This window comes from Sinocyclocheilus rhinocerous, unplaced genomic scaffold (assembly GCF_001515625.1).
Source record: "Sinocyclocheilus rhinocerous isolate Xijiao unplaced genomic scaffold, SAMN03320098_v1.1 scaffold792, whole genome shotgun sequence".
In the NCBI taxonomy this organism is placed as follows: domain Eukaryota; kingdom Metazoa; phylum Chordata; class Actinopteri; order Cypriniformes; family Cyprinidae; genus Sinocyclocheilus; species Sinocyclocheilus rhinocerous.
Window position 1 is genome coordinate 1,582,497 of NW_015626872.1, and position 19,345 is coordinate 1,601,841.

Sequence of the window (19,345 nt, forward strand, 5' to 3'; positions counted from 1 at the left end):
TGCTTGTGGCTCCTTCAGAAGCATATATTATGTCTTAATCTCACATAATCACAGAGATCACAGTAAGTCTGTCAGGCTTACCAAATCTCAGCGCCTCAGAAACGACATGTGCTGTTAAAACTGATGATGCATCACTGAGAAACCTTTAAAATAACAGCATTGCATGCTCTTGAAGAATAATTTCCATTCAGTTTCCATTGAGGTCAGATGAGTTGGAGTTTTCCAGTGTGCACTCAGCTTCATTTCTATCAGTCAGTCTGACAAACAGTCGAGTGACTAAAGCGTCGTTGCAGCCTGCATCCCATCTGTACCTCCACACGGGCCAAAGAAAAACCTCCAATCACAGTCTTACCAGACGCTTCTGTAAAAAAAATCAATCTTTCTGACCCACTTTTGCTTCGGAACATATAATCAATTTACTGTATGCCATTCAGACAAAGAGCTGCGGTGGGATGCATCGCTTCTTTTTATTCACACAACCGTATTACGTGAGCAAACAAAGGCAGATTGGAAGGTTATATTTGGACTTCTAGTGATTTTCACTCACTCTCTCTCTTATGTTTGCTTTGTCTGTCAGTATTACAGTGGCCATGAAGGCTCACCCTCGCTGGGAGCTGATGGATAACGCACGTGTGTACTATGCAGGAGCAGCTCTTCTCTCTTATGTTTGCTTTGTCTGTCAGTATTACAGTGGCCATGAAGGCTCACCCTCGCTGGGAGCTGCTGGATAACGCACGTGTGTACTATGCAGGAGCAGCTCTCATGGCACTGGGATCGGTGTTTGTGATCAGCAGCTTCATGGCTCTGGGCGTCACTGGCACTTTCCTGGGTAAATCATCCACTCACACTCATGTACCACACTTACATATACATGCCTTACATACAAAATTCACCTAAAGTTGACTCACCAAGCGCCAAATGCAAGTAAAAATCAGTGTTGGCGAGTATATGAAACAGTGTTGCTCATCAGTTGGCCAGTAAGTTTTTTATTTTTTATTAATTCTAAAAATTTATGGTTTAACATTTGAAAGCAAAGGAAAAAAACAACAACCATAAATATTAGGATTGTAATTGTTATATAAAAATACTTCTACTACTACTACCACTACTAATAATAACAATGCTACTACTACTAATAGTACCGTATTGGCCCGAATATAAGACGACCCTGATTATAAGACGACCCCCCTTTTTCCAGATGTACCTTTTGGAAAAAGAACAACAACGAATATAATAATAATATTACTACTACTAATAATAGCAACAACAATGATGATAATAAAAATGTAAAAAATAATTATTATAATTATAATAATAATAATAATAATAATTACTAGTAGTAGTAGTAGTATATATATTAAAATTATTATTTCATATTTAAACTAAAATACTTTAGTTCAGTAGTGTTATAGTGATTTTTTTTATTGAATATTTTACATACAATTTCATGCCTGGAAAGAAAAATGTATATCTGGTTAATGTTTTTAAAATTTCTGCATACACTACTGTTCACTTGGGGTCAGTAAGATTTTGAACGAAGTCTCTTCTGCTTATCAAGGCTACATTTATTTGATCAAAAACACAGTAAACATTTGAAATATTATTACCATTTAAAATACCTGTTTCTATGTGAATATCTGTTAAACTGTAATTGATTCCTGTGATCAAAGCATCATTTCAGCATCATTACTCCAGTCTTCAGTGTCACATGATCTTCAGAAATCATTCTAATATGCTGATTTGCTGCTCAAGAAACATTTCTGATTATTATCAATGTTGAAAACAGTTGTGCTGCCCAATATTTGTGTGGAAACTGTGATACATTTTATTTTTTAAGATTCTTTGATAAATAGAAAGTTCAAAAGAACAGCGTTTGGTTGAAATAGAAATGTTTTGTAACATTATAAATGTCTTTACTGTCTCTTTTGATCAATGTAATGCATCCTTGATGAGAATAAAACCACTAAAAAAATAGATCAGTCATCTTTTAGTCCACATCTCCAGGTTTTGGTCCGTGTTCCATCTCTACCCGAGGTTAACAATGCTAATCCAACTCGTCTAGAAGGCACGTAATGTTCTGTGATGATGTTCTAACACACTGTGATTGTCAGCATTCACACCTCTACAGCTGACCATGCTGTACCTCCAGTTTAGTCCATGTTCTGCAGGTATCTGACACCTGCGTCTGACCAATCACAGTCAAACACTCACTAGAGCCCTGATGTGGGTCATTCGCTTTTACTGGAGCAGTTGGTGGACGAAACTTTTATTGTGTATGTTATTTATTGTGTACCCATGTATGTTGTGCCAAAGTGACAGGTGCTTTTTTAGTATTGTTTCTGTTTAAGTCTAGTAATGCATCTGGGTGTAAATTCAGTTCCTGATTGAGATCACAACTAGGATACACAATTGCGGTTCTGTCATGCGACGGTGTGTCTAATTAATCCAAGACGAAGTTGAAAAAGAAGAGTTCAATATATTTAATAATTCCAAGGGCAAATCCAGACAGGGCAGGTAGAGACACACCAGGCATTGACATATATGTGACCCTGGACCACAAAACCAGTCATAAGGGTCAATTTTTCGAAATTGAGATTTATACATCATCTGAAAGCTGAATAAATAAGATTTCCATTGATGTATGGTTTGTTATGATAGGACACAATTTGGCCGAGATACAACTGTCTGTTGAAAATCTGGACTCTGAGGGTGCAAAAAAATCAAAACATTGAGAAAATCATCTTTAAAGTTGTTCAAATGAAGTTCTTAGCAATGCATATCGCTAATTAAAAATTAAGTTTTGATATATTTATGGTAGGAAATTTACAAAATATCTTCATGGAACATGATCTTTACTTAATATCCTAATGATTTTTGGCATAAAAGAAAAATCTATAATTTTGACCCATACAATGTATTGTTGGCTATTGCTACAAATATACCCCAGCGACTTAAAACTGGTTTTGTGGTCCAGGGTCACAAATACATTTTCTTCTTTTGTTTTTTATCCGCCATCTCTATCTTTCTGTCGCTCGGCTCGGCTAATGCCCATCCCATGCACTGAACGCGCTCTCCTCCACATCACGTGTAGACACGCCCCTTATTGCTGATTGGCTACAAGTTTGGTTTGCGATTCGGCCCGAATCAGTTTTCTAAAGTGTTTTTGAAAAATCACATACCCTGCCTTTAAGACTGCTTTTGTGCTCCAGGGTCACATATAAGATCCGACAAACACAAACTGAACAGACAGAACTAAAGTAGGGGTGCTAACGAGGGACAGACAGGTGAGGAAGATCAACTAATGAGGACACAATCAGACACAGATGAACAAAATGACACAATCAAACACGGGGAAAACTAGGTCACAGAACACAGGGGGAAAGAAAACACAACAAAGTTCATGTGGTGGTGACAGGTTCGAACTGTAATTTGTAAGGAAGTAATGAAGTGATTTTTAAGAAAGCAGTTTAATGAAATGCATAACTGTAATTTTTTGTTTAAGAATAGTGTGTGTGTACCTGTTTTTCTATTCTGGTGGGGACTTAAACCTGAATACACACAGACTCATGGGGACTCGTGTCACGGTGGGGACCTAAATTGAGGTCCCCACAGGTAAACAAGCTAATAAATCACACAGAATGACGTTTTTTGAAAATCTAAAAATGCAGAGTTGCATCACTTTCCGACACTCTGATTTTGATGTTAAATTAATGGGTAAAACTTTACAATAATGTCTCATTAGTCAATGTTAGTTAATGCATTAATGTGCATTTAATTTTTTACAGTATTTATTCATTTTTGAGAACATTAGTTAAAAAAAACTTCATGATTAGTTCACATTAGTCCATTAAATAATATGAATATTCATATAAATCAAAATAAAATAGTAACTTTTGATTTTAAATATGTAGTAGTAAATGTTGAAGTATTTTTTATTGTTAGTTAAAGTGTTCAGTGACTGGCAGCACAAAGCTCCTCTTTCACCTGTTGACCTGCATTATTATTTGCATGCGCAGTCAGATTAGTATTGCTTTGTATTTGTGAATGAAATGTGTTTTCATTCATAACAGCGGTATATGCTGTATTTATAAGAGCGATGGCAGGGCTCCCTAATGTACGAGCTTATATAACGCTCTGACAAATGAAACCTAAATAAAAGAAACTCGGACAAACAGGTGCATGTTACCGTCAGACTTTTGTCCTAAACTGGGTCAGAGAGAAAGGGGAAAGGAGGGTTAAAACCCAGATATTGCAGGACTGGTTACATAGTCCTGATGACAAAAGGTGCTCTACTTCTCTGAAGGGCAGCGATTGGAACCAGATCACAAATCAAACCGGCCTTTTGTTCAGGATGACCTGGAAATGGAGCAAAAGCTAGTGAAGTTATGAGTCGCCGACATGCACATTTGAGTCTTAATCACTTTTCTCCCTGCATGATCATTATTACAGTATATCGCCGATTCACTCCCGGCTGAATCATAATTATTCATTAAACGGCTGAATTTTCATAAAACTGATTTGCATGAAGCAGGAGAGAATCAGTGGCATTCCTGGAAATCTGGAGTTTAATTTGCAGACCTGCTGGAGATTTGGGAAAGCAGTGTTTAGGTAACATCTCTTCTTCAACTGCTCGGTTTTTGATGCAGCACAGATGGATCACACAGTCTCGTTTGTCTGATTCAGCAGTTTGCAGAAAGAATTAATATGGAGCCTGATAGAGCAGTTGAAAGAAATATTAGTAAATTATAGCAAATATTAGTAAATGAAATGTCATTTTATTTATTTACTTTTTAAATGTATGTTTCAATTTGTACTGTAACATTCATTGTAGCCATTGCTAAAAAACAAAGCTACTCAGCGTACTCAGTCAAATGAGCGTGGAAACGGTACAGGTGATGAGGACTTCAGTAGAACAACAGTAAATTGCAGTCATATGAGATGTTGTCAGGCCATATGTCAGTAAAAACTCATTTTCGTGCTGTAGCCTGTATCATTTCATATTAAAATGCGATGAGAGCATGCGGGTCAGATCCGCGTCACGTTCAGCAGCGGCAGCTCTTAAAGTAATAGCAGCCAAATAAGCTAATAACCCAGCTGCTGTGACGTCCGTTAATCAAAGAACAAAAGAGGAAATCAATAACTTTTGTAGCTTTAAGGATTCATTTCATTTAGAATTCAGTGTTGATACATTTATTCAATTGCTGTATATTTCCTACTTGCTGAAGGGCACGGGTAAATATGACATTTATTATAATGTGAAGATTGTTTTAAGTTCACTTAAATTATAAGTTATTTTTTAAAGTCTAATAAATGTTCAAATCGATAGCTCACAATTTCGTAGAGACATCAGTAGTATTGGTATCAATAATACTGGCCTTCAGTCATAAAAAAAGATGCCATTAAACAAATATTAAAAATATGCTGTCTTTGTTGTTTCTACATTAATTTGAAGATTTGATGTGAAATTATTGCAAAATAAAAGCATATTTAAAAACTTTACTGTTAGGTTGGATTAATCGTGATGGAAAAAATGTGTGATTAATTAGTAAATTTTTTTTAATCGATTGATAGCACTAAAATAAATATATAATAAAAGCTGTTGCACACAAAATAACATGCGTATTATCAAATGTTTGTTATATACATATGCATGTTATTTTGTGTGCAACAGCATTTATTTAATATATTTTTATATTTATTTATATTTTGATATTTGTGACCCTGGAGCACAAAAGCAGTCTTAAGTCGCTGGGGTATATTTGTAGCAATCGCCAACAATACATTGTACGGGTCAAAATTATAGATTTTTCTTTTATGCCAAAAATCATTAGGATATTAAGTAAAGATCATGTTCCATGAAGATATTTTGTAAATTTCCTACCGTAAATATATCAAAACTTAATTTTTGATTAGTAATATGCATTGCTAAGAACTTCATTTGGACAACTTTAAAGATGATTTTCTCAATATTTAGATTTTTTTTTTTTGCACCCTCAGATTCCAGATTTTCAAATAGTTGTATCTCAGCCAAATATTGTCCTATCCTACAAAACCACACGTCAGTGGAAAGCGTATTTATTCAGCTTTCAGATGATGCATACATCTCAATTTAAAAAAATTTACCCTTATGACTGGTTTTGTGGTCCAGGGTCACATATTGAATTTAAATCATGACCTGTTTCTTTAATTGCAATATATATTGAGAGCTGAGGGTATGACGTCTCTGCAGAATACAAAGATGTTAATTGTGCAGCTATACATTAGGTGTATTAGGAATATTGAACAAGAGTATTTATAGTCTTGACACTAAATTTAGATGTACATGATGCCTTCTTTCCTCCATATGCTGCCTGTGGAAGCAGTGTTTTTCAGGCTCAACATGTGACATTCAGGGCCGTAATTAGCCGCTTCCCTGGAGTTTGTGTCTGAACGATACATGTGGAATTATTTGATTCATGATTCTCTTTTTATCCTTAAACAGGGGACTATTTTGGCATCCTGATGGATCAGAAGGTGACTGGTTTCCCCTTTAATGTGATGGAGAACCCCATGTACTGGGGCAGCACTGCCAACTACCTGGGCCTGGCCTTAATGTGAGTCTGATCCTCCACACTCCATTCATAACGTCTTATCATATTATATTATCAGCATCATTTGAGGGAAATAATTAAATGTCATATTTCGTTCTGCAAGCATGCATTAAATTGATCAAAAGTGCCAGTAAAGTCATTTATAATTTTACAAAAGATTTCTATTTCAAATAAATGCAGTTCTTTTGAACTTTCTATTCATCTGTGAATCTTGAAAAATAAAATGTATCACGGTTTCCACAAAAATATGATGCAGCACAGCTGTTTTCAACATTGATGATAATCAGAAATGTTTCTTGAGCAGCAATTCAGCATATTAGAATGATTTCTGAAGATCATGTGACACTGAAGACTGATGCTGAAAATTCCGTTTTGATCACAGGAATAAATTACAGTTTAACAATGTATTTTTAATCATATAAATGCAACCTTGGTTAGCAGAAGAGACTTAAACTTATTTATCAGTATATTATATATGCTAATCCACATGTGCAAGTCTCAGTAGAGTCAAGTATGTTAATCAGCTGTTATTTGATCACGATATCTCTGTGTCTAAACCATGAGCTTGTTAATAAAGCACGCTCCGCTCCCAAAATCCCCAGAACACCCGTCTCTATCCCTCCATGATCCCATCAGCGCAGAGAGACAGCAGACTCTGTTTGAGCAAATCAGATGTTATTTGCACTAATGGATTTCTCAGGAGTCGTGTGCTGCTATTTCTAGCTGCTCTCGCTCCTAATAACACATACGGCCGTCTCGCAGGTTGATAAACCTCTCTATCGCCAATCAGAAAAGCTGAACGCGCCTCATGCCGAGAAAGAAATGTGTGTCATTTGAAAACGACTTGAAATGATGCACAAGTCGGGTCTATTTTATACTATAATTATGCAAGTGTTTGACGCCACCAAGTTTGACGTGTGAACAATTAGTGCATTTATTTATGTAGCTGTGAATGTGGACTTCATAAAACCTTGACAACAGTGACCGAACTGGCTTGCTTTTTTTCTTTCTTTCTTTGACGAGCCCCTACCTCTGTTGGTTTTTGAAATAATGTCCCATGCCAATCGAAGATTTCACCGTAATTTCTTACCATAAGCAAGTTTAAAAGCTACTCGGGCTCACTGGGAAAAAAAACGTGCCTGTTGTGGCATTTCTGTAAAAAGATATTATGCTGCTTTTTGTGCAGCAGCTATTTCAATGTGAAATGTACAGTGAGTGGCACTAAAAGCAACTTCAGTTTTATCTGAAAATGATGAATGTGAATCTGACAATGTTTTATTACAGTTGGTTAAGGCGGGCGTACACGGTGCGATTCTGAAGGTCGGAACGTCGTGAGCTCTGGCACATGTCACGATTGAGTTTATCCGAAAATGTTTTTATCATGACCGTTCTGAAATAAAGGTCACTAATAGGTTAATGCTGTATCGTGTGTGGAAATAACGCAACTAAACCCAACTCTAAATCTAACAGATAGTGTTAACAAAAAAAGCAAACATGAGATAAAAAACACATTTTCTGAAGCACCCATGTCATTTTATCTCGCTTCTAAATGAAATCGCATCATATGACCCCTTTAATTTACAAATCATGCACTACAGTATAAGTGTTTTGAGATCATAATAGTATTGTGCAAGAAACCACATTAAAATATGTCTTTATTAATGTCCCAGTAATCATAATATGTGTGATAAGGAATAAAAGTTGTTGGTGTTTAATGCCATTATGCTGCTGTTTGTACTGTACTGTATGTACTGTAGATGCCTGTTTTTTCCAAAACCTTTGTTGTTTAAAAGCCTCCTCCACCAGTACATTTCAGTGACCAATGAAAAAAAGCTAATGCGGTTTCTTCCACTAATTGACGTGAACTCACACGCTCACTGTTAATGTTTCCAAGCACTCTTACATGTCGTCTAACCTCTCTGCTCAGGAAGAACCACGTAGGCACTACGCCAACACATGGCACTTAAACCACCTCTCATGCTGTTCCTCCTTCATCCTCTGCTCTTTTCCATCTACTGTTTGTCCATTCACTGGTAGAGTGACCATCTTAAGCATCTTAATAATGCTAGTTTTAATACACGATCATACAAAGGTGCACAGCTGTATCCACACACATCAGCCACTTTCAAACGGCCGGTCGTGATCTGCTTTTCTTGATTTGAAGAACATTGTAGTGTGTGCTTCTTTTTTTATCAATTCATATGTAGTAGTATATATAAAATGTAGCAATAATACACACTTCTGTTCAATGGGTGTCGGTCTTTAAAATTTGTTAATGAAAGAAGCCTCTTATGCTCACCCATTGCAGTAAAAACAGTAATATTGTAAAATATTATTACTATTTAAAATAACTGTTTCTATGTGAATATCTGTTAAACTGTAATTTATTTCTGGGATCAAAGCTGTATTTTCAGCATCATTACGCCAGTCTTCAGTGTCACATGATCTTCAGAAATCATTCTAATATGCTGATTTGCTGCTCAAGAAACATTTCTGATTATCATCAATGCTGAAAACAGTTGTGCTGCACAATATTTTTATGAAAACGGTGATACATTTTATTTCTCAGGATTCTTTGATGAAAAGAAACGTCAAAAGAACAGCAATTTTGTAACGTTATTAATGTCTTTACTGTCAGTTTCGATCAATTTGATGTGTTCTTGTTGAATAAAAGTATTCATTTCTTTCCAAAACAAAAATCTTACCATCCCAAACTTAGTGTAACTAAAACAGATGAAAATCAAAAATGTGACTGAATAATTCATCAGAGTTGTAGGGGATTTATTAGATTTAATACAAGAATCACATGGCTTCCCCCATGTCTACATCTTCCTACAATACTTCCTGTCTACCTTCTTTCTATTTTATGCAAATGTCCTCTTTTTTTGTCATTTATTTTATTTTATTTTGCAATGAATTAAATGCAATTGCACTTTTGAAAGCAGGAAATAAAAAAAGTAGAAACAATTTTCACACAGAAATTGCTAGTGAATTTCACAAACAATAACAAAGAAACAGCAAGCGACAACACACACTTGCCCAGCTAACCAATCATAGCACACACTGGCCCAGCTAACCAATCACACATTCTCTTCTCGCTGTGTGAAATAAACCACGCAAATTCCATACAAACCACATTTCTATGGCTTTTGAAATCTGGTTAGCTGAGATTTGATTGGCAGTGCAGGTGGTTTATTTCATCATGCTGGACCTGCGCCACAGAGGTTAAGAACAGGTGCTGAGAAGAGAACACAACAGTAAGAAGAAGTTGGTAAGTCCTCTGATGGCTTTAGCTTCGGCAGTGATGCAGCAGGAAATCAAGCAGCTCCTGCCCTCCAGCATCACGGCTCTACATACAGAGCACAGATTTCCCAGTTTGGCCTCGTGCTAAAAGCCCACGTCATTACTATAGCAACCAGTGTCGACATGCACTAAACACCTACTGTACATCCCGTCTGATCACCTGCTTTTATTAGTTGTGATGTTCAGTCCTAATAATTGGGTTTGTCTGCAGTGTTGTTTTCAGCATTGTTCTGCCACGAACACACTGTACTGTTTATTTTCTGTGCTAATTATCCGTCCACATGTTCAGGTTAACTGGAGATTGTGTTCTTTTATTTGTACTGCTGCGTTCACATGCATTAGTGAAAAGAAACTAGTAACTTTCCGTGAAATATCAGATGAGAGTGGCTCTTACTGCACCACATGTAATGAAGGTGCACTCACACACACACTTTTATATCCTTTTCAATAATTCTGTCTGGGGAAACTAATTTATTTACTTTAATATTAGTAAAAGTGTATCTTTTTAACCCATCTGCTAATGCAAGGTGAATTTTAAAAATATATAGATCATGAATATTTCTTACTGGCCAGCAAATCTTAATTGTCTCATCTTGAATCCTTTCTAATGAATTTCAATCTCATTTAATATTATTTTAGATAATATTTGGATGTTATTATATCAAATAATATTATGTGTGTGTGTGTTTTTTTTCTTATCACTTTTTTAATACACACCTCCTAACATACCATTTGAATTAGATATATATTTACTATTATTTAATATTATGTTAGTTAATATTTGGTTGTTATTATATCAAATAATATATTAAAAATGCTTTTTTGTTTTAAACTTCATCTGAGAAAATGTATGAATCATTAGTATTTCTTCCTGGCCGTCAAATCATAATTTTCTTAATTTTCTAATCATGTTGTCCACAATTTTTAGATTATTCAGTATTATTTAATATTATATTTAGCTGTTATTATAGCAAATAATAATATATCAAAGCAATTAGCATTTTGTTTTTTACTACTTCAGAGAAAATTTATGAATTGTGAATATTTCTTACTGTCCATCGCATCTTAATTTTCTAATCTTATCATGAATTGTAATATTATTTGATATATTATTTTGTAGATATTTAGCTGTCATTATTATTACTTTTCAGTATGCATGAATTCATTATATTTCTTTATTTTACAGTTTTACCCCTGACTTGCCTCACAATTTGAAACAAAAAAAACATTGATATACTGTAAATTTATACACCATTACTATTAGCACATATGTCTTGAATATTGTCATGAATAAACTAATAACAGGCGTGCAGGTCTCAGATAACCGCATACAGTGATTGTAGGATTTCAGCCTCAAGAGCTCAGCCTCTTATCTGAAACTGAGAGCTATATTTCTTTGTGTTGTTCTGTTGTTCATGTTGTGGGCCCTCTTTTTTGTCACTAAAGCAGGTTAAATTGCATCTGTCCTTCAGCAGTAACTGTGACGTGTGAGCTGCGTTTGCTTTGTGATTTCTGAGGATCGTGAGCGATAGACAGGCAGGTTTACATGCAATCTGTGCTGAAAGATCTGCAGTTTTCATTGTGCTGTTTAAAGGCTGTCATTCACAGAGCTCTACTGCACATATAACTCCTCTCTTGCATTTTTGTTTTGGTGGGATTATTTGCAGTGCATTTGCAGGGCTATTTTACCCTCTGCTACACTGTAAAAAAAATTCCGTAAAATTTACAGTAAAAAAACGGCAGCTGTGGTTGCCGGAATTTTACCGTAAAAAATACGGTAGCAACGTTTTAGGTTTTACGGTTTTAACTTACATTTACAGTTAAATACCGTAATTTCATTAACTGATATAATGTTAATATACCAACCTTATTGAAGTACTGAAATCTGTTTTGTACCTTTGTAATACACTGATAACCACCAAAAGCAGGTGGTGATGAGAAAGTCACATGATGAACCAAAGCCCATCACAAGCAGCTTTTAAATAATAACATATATAGAAGGTGCACAGTGTCATTCACACAAACACTAAACACCATCATGGTAACACACATGAAACTGAAATAATGCAATAAACATTAATTTAACAACATTAGGTGTAACACACAACCCTAATGTACAAAACTGATCAGAAAAAAACTAAGAAGAAACATAGTTATTTCAACAAAAAAACTCAAACGTATCAAATTTGAAATGTAACGCAGGGAATTCTGGGAATGTCAATTTACGGTTATTCACTGCAAGTTGTACAGTCTTTTTCACTTCCAAAAACGGTATACTACCATAAAATGAATGATAATGTCCAATACAGTTTTTCACCGTATATAGTACGGGAATTTACCGTTAACCATTTAACAGGTTTTTACTGTAGCATTTTTACAGTCTTTTACCGTTAAATTCACTGTCATTTTTTACAGTGTACTGGTTAGTCATTTTATACTGAAATAAAAATAAATAAATACATTTAGTTATATATGATAAAATCAGCTCATAAAACATGAGAAAGTCTGCAGATTCTGCTTGTTTTCCTCCATGTAGATGAAGTGGATGACAAACCAAACTGCATCAAATTAACCCACTTCCTCTAGTGATGCAGAAGGGCTGTTTGTTAGGTAACTTATGCATGAATATGAGCGGACATGAGGAAGACTTTGAGGAGGTCATTTTAAGCCATTTTGGTCATTATTTTACAGGCCTGTGAATAAGACGGCTCTGTACATCAGCAACCGGAGCTCAAGAACAGGGTCAATCGGCACAGGAATCATAAAAGAGGTTGTCTAAATGTTGAAAAGAAGCATTTCATAACCATAAAGATTGGTCTGATCACTGCTGTCCATGCAGTTTGATTCAAAATATTTCTGCCTTAATTTAAAATGTATGCATTTGAGTTGCATATAAAATTTCCATCCATTTGGATTACACAGTTTCAACATAAAGTAATACATTTATTGTGATTCATTCTGCATTCAAAACATAGACCTGTGTGTTTTAAAAAACATTCAGTTTATTAGAATTGTTACAGAAGTCCAGTCCAGACCTGTTCCACCCGCTTCTTTTTTTTAATCCCCATAAATCACAAGCAGTGTCTCAGAGCTTACCATCACAGAATCCGTCAAGTGTGACATCACACTTTACAAGCCCCGCCCACGACAGTTGACGGACACTGCACTATTAGCAGAGACTCCGCCCTGAGCGAGCCGCACACTTCACGCTAGAGCATTTAAAAGCAGCATTCAAATAAAAAATGTCGTCTTATTAAAGCTATAGACGTTATTCTGGACGAGCAGTGAGTGATTTTCTGCTTTTATTTTATTGTATCCATCATTTTAACAGCGTAGACAGCAGTAGGTACAGTATATTACGCTGCTGTCACTTGATCTCACACAGATCTAATATTAGCATGCGTTTTCTTTCCCAGCTGTTTAACTTCACAGACATAACGGAGAGTGTTTTTGTAACTTGTGCGTGTTTTTAACATAAACTTGTGTGAAAGAGAACTTAGTTTAATACTCACATGCCGTGTGACAGCCGCTTTCTGTGCGTGTGCTTCGGATGTGTGCGCTCAGAAAACCCTATATCAGAAGATTAAACTGATACGGCTTTAAAACGCATGATTTCAGCATGATACATGATTATGAAAACCAAACAGATGTTTTTGACAGAGATCTGAGATATGAGCTGTAATAGCACAGCTCTATTCTAGAAAAGGGGGCGGGGAGCAACAGCTCATTTGCATTTAAAGAGACATGCACGAAAACAGCGTGTTTCTGCTTCCATTCAAAATAGGCATTTTCTAAATGATATAATAAATGATCTATGGAGTATTTTGAGCTGAAACTTCACAGACACATTCTGGGGACACCAGAGACTTATATTACATATTGTAAAAATGGGGAAAATAGGTGCCCTTTAACATTTTCGGAATGTTCTGAAACAAAATAGTAACATTTAAAAAAATGTTAGATGAACGTCCAACTTAAAAGTTTCAGTAAAAAGTTCCACGAACAGTTTTTAACTAATGTTTTTTATGCTAACATTTTGAGAACATTATTAAAGTCCAGATAACATTCTATTAACTTTTAATTTGTTTTAATTAAAATTACTTTTAACTTTTAATTTACTTTTAACTTTTTATTCAAATACATAAATCTTAACTTAGGTCTACATATGGACCCTGGATGCAGAAGTATGATTAAAAAAAAAAAAAGATCATAAATGTATTCCATACGACTCATGCAGTACTGTATATTCTTCTGAATTTGTACGAGAATTTTGTGTGATGATAAAAAAAAGTGCATTTTTATTTATTTTTTATTTTACTTTGTTTTATTTATATGACAATTAAACATTTCCTTCCTGGTTATCATCACTGTAATGAGTCTATAAGTTTCATTATTATTTATTTATATTTATTTATTGTTTGTTTGTTTATGTTTTCTTCCCATTATTCTTAATAGTGATTTTCATTAGTGAAAATATAGAATAACAGTTTAAATCAGTATGAATTAAGATATTACAAATAATACTATGATAAATAAATACTTTACATTTCAGATAATATATTGTTTTATTTTATTTTATTTTTCGGATCTCGGAATCACCTGATTCAGTTCACAAAACTGGGGTTGAATGATTCATTCATGAATCTCCAGTTCAGCTGCTCTGTTACGGATCCGTTTCTTACACAAAGCAATCATATGGCATTAAAAACACGTATAGACCACTTTTATGAAAGCCGTTCAGGTTTATAACGACATGAGGGTGAGATATGATGACAGAAATCTCCTTAAAGCTTCATATTAACCCAGTTTCCAGTCTTTTATTCCCTCTGTGAGGCTGCAATTAGGTCAAGACTGAACTGTCATTACTATTTATTGCAATGAAGGCTGTCGTTTGGGTAACGAGCGTAACTATATCACGTTATACTGCACCCAGAGGAATGCACACAGAAACCGTGGCTCTTCACATCGCTGTCTTCATTAGATGTTCTGCTTGTGATTAGCCAGTAGGATGTAATTAACCCGAATGACTCGAATCAGATGCTTGTGGAGAGCATTAATGAACAGCACTTGATGTCTTTCTCTGAAGAAGTCGGATGTTATTAGGAGCATATTTGCATTGAATTAATGTTTCCCAGAAGCTTTTATAATGTACTTCGGTGCTCGGTTTCACAGCACGAAAAAGTTCAGTTTGCACTTAATATGAGTTAAAGGAAAAGGTCAAATCCTTTTGAGTAAGTGCACTCTCTATTGTAGGAAATTTAAGGTTCAAAGAAAAGAAAATGTGCGTTCACTGCTGAATCACTGATGAATATTTTCTGCTGGTTAATAATTAAAACATTTCATTGCAAATAACTAGGGGGAATTAGACGCTGCTCTAAAAAGTGTGTCTCAGAGGCCATAGGCTGCGTAAAAGTGTGAGGAACGAGCTAAAGTCGATTAAATTCAGGCTGTAAATGTGAAGAGTGAAGCTGAAATGCTGTGATCACAGGAGGGAAGCTTAACCAGGTCACACTGTTAGAGCTTCATCTGTCCAAGCTAATAATTAACCAGCAGAAACGCAGGCGGAGGATGACAAGTCGCCGCTCTGTCAGGAGAAGACAGTAAAAATGAATGAAATCAGAGAAATGGAGCAGAAATGTGCATGTTAGGCCACCCTGACCTCACCAAAATGAGGTAATCGCATGAAAACATCTGACGTTTCACCCCAAAATCAAGAGATTTTTTTTCATTTAATTTAATATTATTTAATTTGTATTAATTAAAAATAATATTATTTTTCATATATATATATATATATATTTTTTTTTTTTCATTTTATTTATATGACAATTAAACATTTCCTTCATGATTATCATAACTGTAATGGGTCTAGCAGTTTTTATTTTTTTAGATAAATTGTATTATTATATATTTATGTTATGTTTTATGTTGTTATGTTATTATTCTTAATAGTGATTTTCATTACTGAAAATATAGAATTACAGTTTAAGTCAATATGAATTAAGATACAAGAATATAGATTAAGATAAATACTTTACAATTCAGATAATAAATTGTCTTTATTTTTTATTCTATTCTATTCTATTTTATTCTGCAGGACAATTAAACATTTTCCTCCTGGTCAACGTTGTATTGAGCCTAGAAGTTTTACTTTGTAATTATTATTATTTGTAATTTCCATTATTCTCTATTGTGAATTCCATTAGATTTTCATTAATGAAAATGTAGAATTAAATTTGAAATTGATATGAATTAATGTACAACAAATAATACCATGATAAATAAATACGTTACAATTCAGATAATAAATTGTCTTTATTTTCTATTCTATTCTATTCTGCAGGACAATTAAACATTTTCCTCCTGGTCAACATTGTTGTATTGAGCCTAGAAGTTTTACTTTGTAATTATTATTATTTGTAATTTCCATTATTCTCTATAGTGAATTCCATTAGATTTTCATTAATGAAAATGTAGAATTAAATTTGAAATTGATATGAATTAATGCACAACAAATAATACCATGATAAATAAATACTTTACAATTCAGATAATATATTGTAATTTATATTAATTATATAACTTTTTTTAAATTGTATTAATTTTCTTTGTTACAGTAAAAAAGAATGTTTTTAATTACATAAATGAGATGAATGGCACAATGCATGCAAACGAACTGAAAACTTTTTGTTTTGTTTTTTTTGGGGGGGGGGGGGGGGTATTCTCACGATAGCTGCATTTTTATTAAAAATACAGTAAAAACACGAGCATTGTGAAATATTATTGCAAATTAAAATACAAAATAACTTGATGAAGGTCATACTGTAATTATTTATTAATTGACAGAGATTATTAAAAGAGAGAGTTAAGACTCTATTTTCTGATTAGATAAGCCCCAAATTCCATATTAATGTGTATTTCTTGGTTCATGGTGAATAGATTCAGTTTAAATAGGTTCTAATATACAGGTCATCTGGTGTGGAATACATTGCATAAAAGCAACGCAATGCATTTCAACACATATTCTGATTCCCTGTTCGCCAAAGCGTCTGACGTCCCTAAAGTCAATCTGTTTCGCACTCAAACACAAGTAACAATCAGTCTGTCCCGTTACACAGTGACCCGCCAAGTGACGACGACTCTCGCGCTCCTGAAGGCTAATCGTCAGACTCAATGGGAAATTTTTTATGCATGTTGCCTTTCAGTGTCAGCGCTCCAGACACAATTCAGATCTGAAGTGTGTGAAGTTGTGGAGGATGGCATGTAATAATCTGAAACTCACGCTGAGCTCCATAATGCGTCTCTCTGCTGTTCACATTGAAATCAGATTCACAATCAAGCCAGAAGTGGCAGAGCTTTTGAAAGCCGGTCTTCAAGGATGTGAAAATAAGCTCTGATGAAAGGAGATTGCTTTAAAGTGCAGTTTGACAGAGTGAAAGCAGCTCACGTGTGATGCTGTGTATCATGGAGATTTTTACACATACAGTATCTTCCTTCCAGCCGTTCAGTTTTGTTCCTCTAAAGGACATTTGGTTATGGGTGTATCTTCCAAACTATGATTCTGAATTGCCTTCGTAGCAAAAGACTCTTATTTTTTGTTCATTCAAGTTCAGATCACTTTTTTAAATTATTTATAAAAAAAAAAAAAGTGATGAAAAGTGGCAGTAAAGACATTTATAATGTTACAAAAGATTTCTATTTCATTTAAACGTTGCTCGTTTGAAATTTCTATTCATAAAAGAATCCTGAAAAATAAAATGTATCACTGTTTCCACAAAAATATTCAGAAGCACAACAGTTTTCAACATTGATAATAATCAGAAATGTTTCTTGAGAAGCAAATCAGCATATTAGAATGATTTCTATATCAATTCAATATTCAATATATTCACAGAGAAAACAGTAGTTTGAATTTAGATTTAGAATTTTCTGTTTATAGTGTGTATATATATATATACAGTGGGTACGGAAAGTATTCAGACCCCCTTAAATTTTTCACTCTTTGTTATATTGTAGCCATTTGCTAAAATCATTTAAGTTAATTTTTTTTCCTCATTAATGTACACACAGCACCCCATATTGACAGAAAAACACAGAATTGTTGACATCTTTGCAGATTTATTAAAAAAGAAAAACTGAAACATCACATGGTCCTAAGTATTCAGACACTTTGCTCAGTATTTAGTAGAAGCACCCTTTTGATCTAATACAGCCATGACCCTTTTGGGAAAGATGCAACAAGTTTTTCACACATGGATTTGGGGATCCTCTGCCATTCCTCCTTGCAAATCCTCTCCAGTTCTGTCAGGTTGGACGGTAAACGTTGGTGGACAGCCATTTTTAGGTCTCTCCAGAGATGCTCAACTGGGTTTAAGTCAGGGCTCTGGCTGGGCCATTCAAGAACAGTCACAGAGTTGTTGTGAAGCCACTCCTTCGTTATTTTAGCTGTGTGCTTAGGGTCATTGTCTTGTTGGAAGGTAAACCTTAGTTCCAGTCTGAGGTCCTGAGCACTCTGGAGAAGGTTTTCATCCAGGATATCCCTGTACTTGGCCGCATTCATCTTTCCCTCGATTGCAACCAGGGGGTCTGAATACTTTCCGTACCCACTGTAAATAGTTCATTTTTTATTTCAATTTTAAAATAAATACATCATATTAATAAATTAATATTAATAAAATAAATAAAAAATAAATGCATAAACAAATAAATAAAACATAAAAAATGTAAAAACCTTTGAAGCATTTTTATGACCTTCCAAATGATTAAATTGAAAATTGAAATTAAATTATATTTAATATACTGTATTTAAACATGAAAATGTCTGGACTGTTATTCAAAAGGTTGTGGTTCAAACCCTGCAGTGCTTTGTTTTTCCTTTACCTTTACTGTAAGTTTTCTGCAAATTGCATATTCATAATTACAGTAATTCTTATCTCTTGTATTGAATATTTCTCATGTTATTTGCTTATGACCATAAGGTGCAGATAATTACATCTAAAATGACTTTGACTTGCTTCCTTTGCATCTTTCTTGCTCAAAAAGCCTTTCTGTCAGGTGTTTGTGGTCGTATTGCATTATGACTGCAGTTACTGCGCTGACGTACAAATGGTTTTCAATTATGTTTTTTATCAAAAGGTGTTTTGGTGAACAGAAGGGAGGAGAATTCAGCAATATGAGCAGTAATTGACTGTATTTTATGCTCAACAGTAGTAGAATCAGGTCAGGGGTGAGACTGAGACACAAATACGCTTCAGTAACCGGCCATTTTATTACTTACATATTCAGATACAGTCAGTGCTCTTAAAACTTGATTGTGAACAGTAAGTTGGATAAACTTTGATACAGTGTCATGTGTATGAATCATTATTTGTTTGAATTTGTCGATTGGGTTATTTACATGCCTGTGAGTCAAATCTGAACGTGTGTGTGTGTGTGTGTGTGTACACGTGTGT

The 19,345-nt window shown here is 34.5% G+C and overlaps 1 protein-coding gene across 1 annotated transcript in view; it reads left to right on the top strand.

The window, feature by feature from the left end:
- The window catches only part of pemt (phosphatidylethanolamine N-methyltransferase), a 65,989-nt gene that overhangs the window by 40,446 nt on the left and 6,198 nt on the right, over window positions 1–19,345 (top strand). Inside the window, exons 4-5 of the mRNA XM_016527426.1 lie at window positions 684–829; window positions 6,482–6,593. Of these exons, the coding sequence (XP_016382912.1) occupies window positions 684–829; window positions 6,482–6,593 (258 nt within the window). The remainder of the gene's footprint in view (window positions 1–683; window positions 830–6,481; window positions 6,594–19,345) is intronic.